Here is a 4,785-nt window from a genome sequence, read left to right as displayed (position 1 = left end):
AATGAAAACTTATATCTATGGATAATCTATCAGTTGATACATGACACTAACACTAATACGTGACATTAATACTAACTTGATACGTGACACTTACACTAACTTGACACAATATTGATAGGGCAAGTGAATAAGTTTTTCTTTTTAAACTAAGAAACTTTTCGGAAAAAAAATAATAAAAGAAATTAAAAAAATCACAAACTGACACATGACACACATTATCATCAACAACTTAGAAAGGGCTATAAAAAAGGATTAAATTGAATAAAATTTAACAAAATAAAATTCACATTGAACATCTAAAAAAATTTCACATTAAATAAAGTCAACAAAAATAAGGACAAAAAAATCTATTTAAACCATTTCATAATTAGATGCAAGTTAATTACATTTAATAATTATGTAAGTTAATAAAGATGCATAATTCATCTTTAAATATAATTGATAATATTTATTTAATGATATAATTGTAGTTAAACATACAATCCATTATGTACCTGAATATAATAATTCCAATTGTAAAATTATGGAGTACTAAAGATTTATTATATAAAGTGTTTCATGTGAAATAAATGGAATTAAAAGGTAAAAAACTTGGTTTTATAAATGTATTTTAACAAATAAATTATTTAAAATAACAAATAATAATTTTTATATATGATTTATAATTAAATTCATTAACAAATTATATTGTTCATTTGACAAAGTTTCAAGAAAAGTTAGTTTTATTTACTTTAAATTTAAACTAATTAAAATATGTATCATGAATTTCATATGAAAATTAAATATAGTAAAAAGTACGATACATAAAAATATTTAATTAAAGCACTTGTAATAGTATAGAATCATATTAAATATATATATATATATATATATATATATATATATATATATATATATATTGTTTCCTTGTAAAACAAATATAATAAAATAAATTCAAATTTTATATAAGTATAAGATCATATTAAAAAATTAATTATTCTTTAAAACTTGATAATTTTATAAAAAATATACTAATACAAAAGATTTAAATATTATTTTTGATTTTATAAATCAATTACTTTATATTGAATAATTTTCTAAATTCAGTTATATTCTTTCTTTTTAAATTTTAAAAAATGATTATTTTTAATTTCGTTTTTTTAATTACATTTTATCTTAAATTTTTTCTCCCTTTCATTAACATTCCTTATTTAAAAAATCTTACTTTTTAATCAATTACTCCATCTTATAATAATTGTACATCAAAATTAAATCCAAATTTTGATAACGCAATAATATGAAAAATTAAAATAATGATAGTAATTGGACAGTGAAATAAGACTATTTTGTCGTTTATTTCTTCGGTCATATTAAAATCCCATCAGCTCTGGAAAATGTATTGATAGTGGAGGCCGAAAAAGAAAGACAATTTACAAACGGGCCCACTGGGCCTCCTCCGATAAGTACTTTCGACATTTTCGAAGTTCTATTTGTTTTATTTCCCGCCACAAATCTGATCCTTTAGCGGGCATCGAACAATGTGTGTCGGCAATGGCCCACATTTTAAGAGCCAATTTTCTTGGCGATCGTTTTAAGAACACTGTAATTAATTAATAATTAACTTAATTATTAATTAATTGTTTAGTTGAATATTTAAACAATGAACCATTAACGTTTGGCAAATAGAAAGAAAGAAATGAAATACAATTATATTATTTGCTTATTGAAAATATAGCATTGTAATAGTTTATTATAAAATAAAATTAATTTGGTTTCGTACCTTATAAATTATGAAGGCAGAAAAAGTATTGCCTAGATTGTGCTTTCAACATTTTTAATAAAAAAACTTATTTATATATTTCCGACAGCGTATTTTTAAATAACATTTTAAAATTTTCAGAGGACGTTAAAATAACTTTATCTTTTATTATTTACTTTTTAACCGAACTGATAGACAATTTAATGAATTAAAACTACAATATATTCTTTGCTAATGTGTGTGAAATATATATATAATTTGGTACGACTTTTTTAAGGGAAAGATCTGTTTGTTTGTTAATTTGGTACAAATTATGTTCAATTATCTCACACGAATTATACTGCTTACACATACTTAAAAATAATTTAATTACATTAACTTAAATATTTTCTGCTTATAGTAATAAATAACCTTAATGAATGTCAAGTTACAAAAAGTTAAGGCAGATACAAACACTAAAAAAATATATTTAAGTCAGTATTACGAATAATGAAATTTAAATTTAACTTGTGCTTCTCATTTTAATAGGGTTAATTTTTTCCCTTTGTTTAGCATTCTAAACAATAGCTTTTATTTTATTAATTTGGATTAGTTGAATGTGATGAGGTTGAACATCTAGATCAAGGTGAGTGTGTTTGATTTTGAAAATAGATGGAATTGAAATTTGAAAAGGCGGGATAGATACCACAAATTGAGGGGCCGTGTCTCTCTGTCACTCACTCACTCACTCACTCACTCTCCCCTTTTTCATTTCGGTCTCTTCTTCTCTGTCTTATAACCCAAAGTTTTCTTTTTCTTTTCTCTCTCCAATCTTCTCCCTTTCTCCGATCTCTCCGCCATTCGCTACGGTACGCTTCACTCAACTCCATACACATCTTCGTCCTTGCGATTGCTTTTTATATTCTTCTGCTTTTACGATTCTTTCTCATTTTCAATTGTTTCCGATTCATCCTAACTAACTCCTCATTGCTTACTTCATTTTCTTTAACCGTCGTTTTTCAATTGCTGCTTTAAGTCATGCTTAATTTTATGCCGTTTGCGTTTTCATTCGTTTGTGTGAGAGCCTTGTTAGTGTAAGTTAACTCTAGTTTGCTCCTGTTGTGGAATTCAAGTCTGGATCGTTCGTACAACGTAGATCGTGGTTGATGTTTGTATATAAACGCTGCCATACATCAATTATGTGTAATGTAACATTGTCAGCAAGTTGCCTCTTGTGATTTCGTGACGCATGGCTTAAAATTCAGATTGATTGTGCGTGTTCTATGCATTGTTTTGTACAATTATAATTATAATTGTAATTATAATATAATAATAATACAAATAATGTGAGGTGGTATGCGAGTAGCAACGTAGAAAACTTTCAGAACTGGACTAATAATAGTTAGGGTGTAAAGAGAATAAAGAGAAAAACGGTGATGGTCTGACAGGTTTGTTATTCATGTTATTGGGTGATTGCTGGTTATTTGGTGTTTTTTGCAGTCCAGATTTATTATTCATGTTGTTTCGATTTCTTCTTAACATTTCTCTAGTCTGACAGATTAGTTCCTTGCCTTTTGTTGACTGCTGACGATTGGAATGATAATTCATCTATATTTCGTTTTTCTTTGAGTGCAGTGTTGATTTTAACCTCAGATGGAGAACTCTGAAAATTCTAGTGTAGGTTTCGATGATCAAGTGAATGTATCGGGTACACCATACTATACCCCCTATCCGAAACACTTGTTGCTGAAATCTGGCCTTCAACCAGTCAATATAGAGTTTTCCCCAAGCTCTGGTGGTGATAGTTCTGTGGCTTCTATGAAAGAGGACTCTGGATCACCTTCCTCTTCGTCCTCGTCATCTTCAGATTCAGAGCAACAAATTCAAATTGTTGGGGAGGAAAAAACAGATGAGATATCCTGGGAGACTGAGAGTAGAAGTTATGATGAATTGCTTAAGGAATTCCTCAAAAATGAGGAAGAGCTGAAAATTTCCAACTTTAAACTTAAGATCTCAGAAGAAGAGATTGACAAGTTGAAAATTCAAATTGAAAAAAGTGAGGTTCAGCTTAATAATGCATTGGTAGAATCACAAGTAAAAGAGGAAAATCTTAAGTATGAAAAAGAACATGTGCTGGAGTTGCAGAAAAAGACCACTGATTTGGAGACACATGTTTCAGATTGCAGCCTCAAAATTGAGAAGTTAGTCGCACAGCTAAAGCTTGCTGAAGAAAACCTTAAGATATCATATGATGAAATTGCTAGATTAAAAGAGGAACTTAATAGCAGGACATCTGGAACTCGGGAGCTGGAAGGTCAGCTTGAAGTAGCACAGCAAAATGTGGTCACATTAGAATGCCAACTTGATTCAGAGAGAAAGAAGATTCGGGACTTAGAAGACAGGCTTACATGGTACAAAAATAATGAAACCAATAATGAACTTGAGGTGCAGAAATTGAAGGCGGAAATGCTTGATGCCGAAGCACACTTCTCATTGGTGAAAAATCAGATGCATTCTGATATTGCACGTTTATCAGAGGAGAACATACAACTGGGCTCTAGACTTGAGGAATATGAATCTAGAAGCCTCATGTTAGAAAACAAATCAAGGCAAATTGAAGCTGAAAGACAGAAAATGGAAGAGCAGTTTGTTTCCCAACAAACTGTTTTGCATGGTGAAATCGGTTGTTTGAAGGAAGAACTTAATCAGAGAAGATACGAAGTTGAAGCTGTGAATAGGGAATTTGACCAGCACAAGCAGAAGTATGATATGGTCATGACCGAAAAAGATGAGGCCAACGCTAAGATTCATAACTTAATGGCTGAGACAACACATCGAGACAATCATATTGCTAACATGGAAAGAGAGCTAATCCAGCTACGCGAACAAAAGGCTGAGCTGATCAGAGGATCTGCTGCTACACTGAATGTGGTAAATGAGTTGAAACTGAAAGTTGATGAGCTTGAAAAAGAGGTGACTCGGCAGAATTCTGTAATCTCTGACAGGGCTGAGGAGAAGAGGGAGGCCATCCGGCAACTATGCTTTTCAATTGAGCACTACAGGAGTGG

The 4,785-nt window shown here is 30.2% G+C and overlaps 1 protein-coding gene across 2 annotated transcripts in view; it reads left to right on the top strand.

Moving 5' to 3' along the window:
• The first annotated feature begins 2,428 nt into the window (after positions 1-2,428).
• The window catches only part of LOC124843156 (uncharacterized), a 2,610-nt gene continuing 253 nt past the window's right edge, over positions 2,429-4,785 (top strand). The window contains exons 1-2 of one of the 2 annotated variants that reach the window (XM_047319803.2): positions 2,429-2,586; positions 3,353-4,785. The exon at positions 3,353-4,785 is cut by the window's right edge and continues 253 nt beyond it. In XM_047319803.2, the coding sequence (XP_047175759.2) occupies positions 3,371-4,785 (1,415 nt within the window). In that variant the 5' untranslated portion in view covers positions 2,429-2,586; positions 3,353-3,370. The other variant, XM_088106605.1, reaches the window with a different exon arrangement.

This window comes from Vigna umbellata, chromosome 2 (assembly GCF_029865625.1).
Source record: "Vigna umbellata cultivar VRB3 chromosome 2, Vumbellata_1.0, whole genome shotgun sequence".
NCBI classification, from domain to species: Eukaryota; Viridiplantae; Streptophyta; class Magnoliopsida; order Fabales; family Fabaceae; genus Vigna; species Vigna umbellata.
This window is presented reverse-complemented; position numbering and strand designations above follow the sequence as displayed.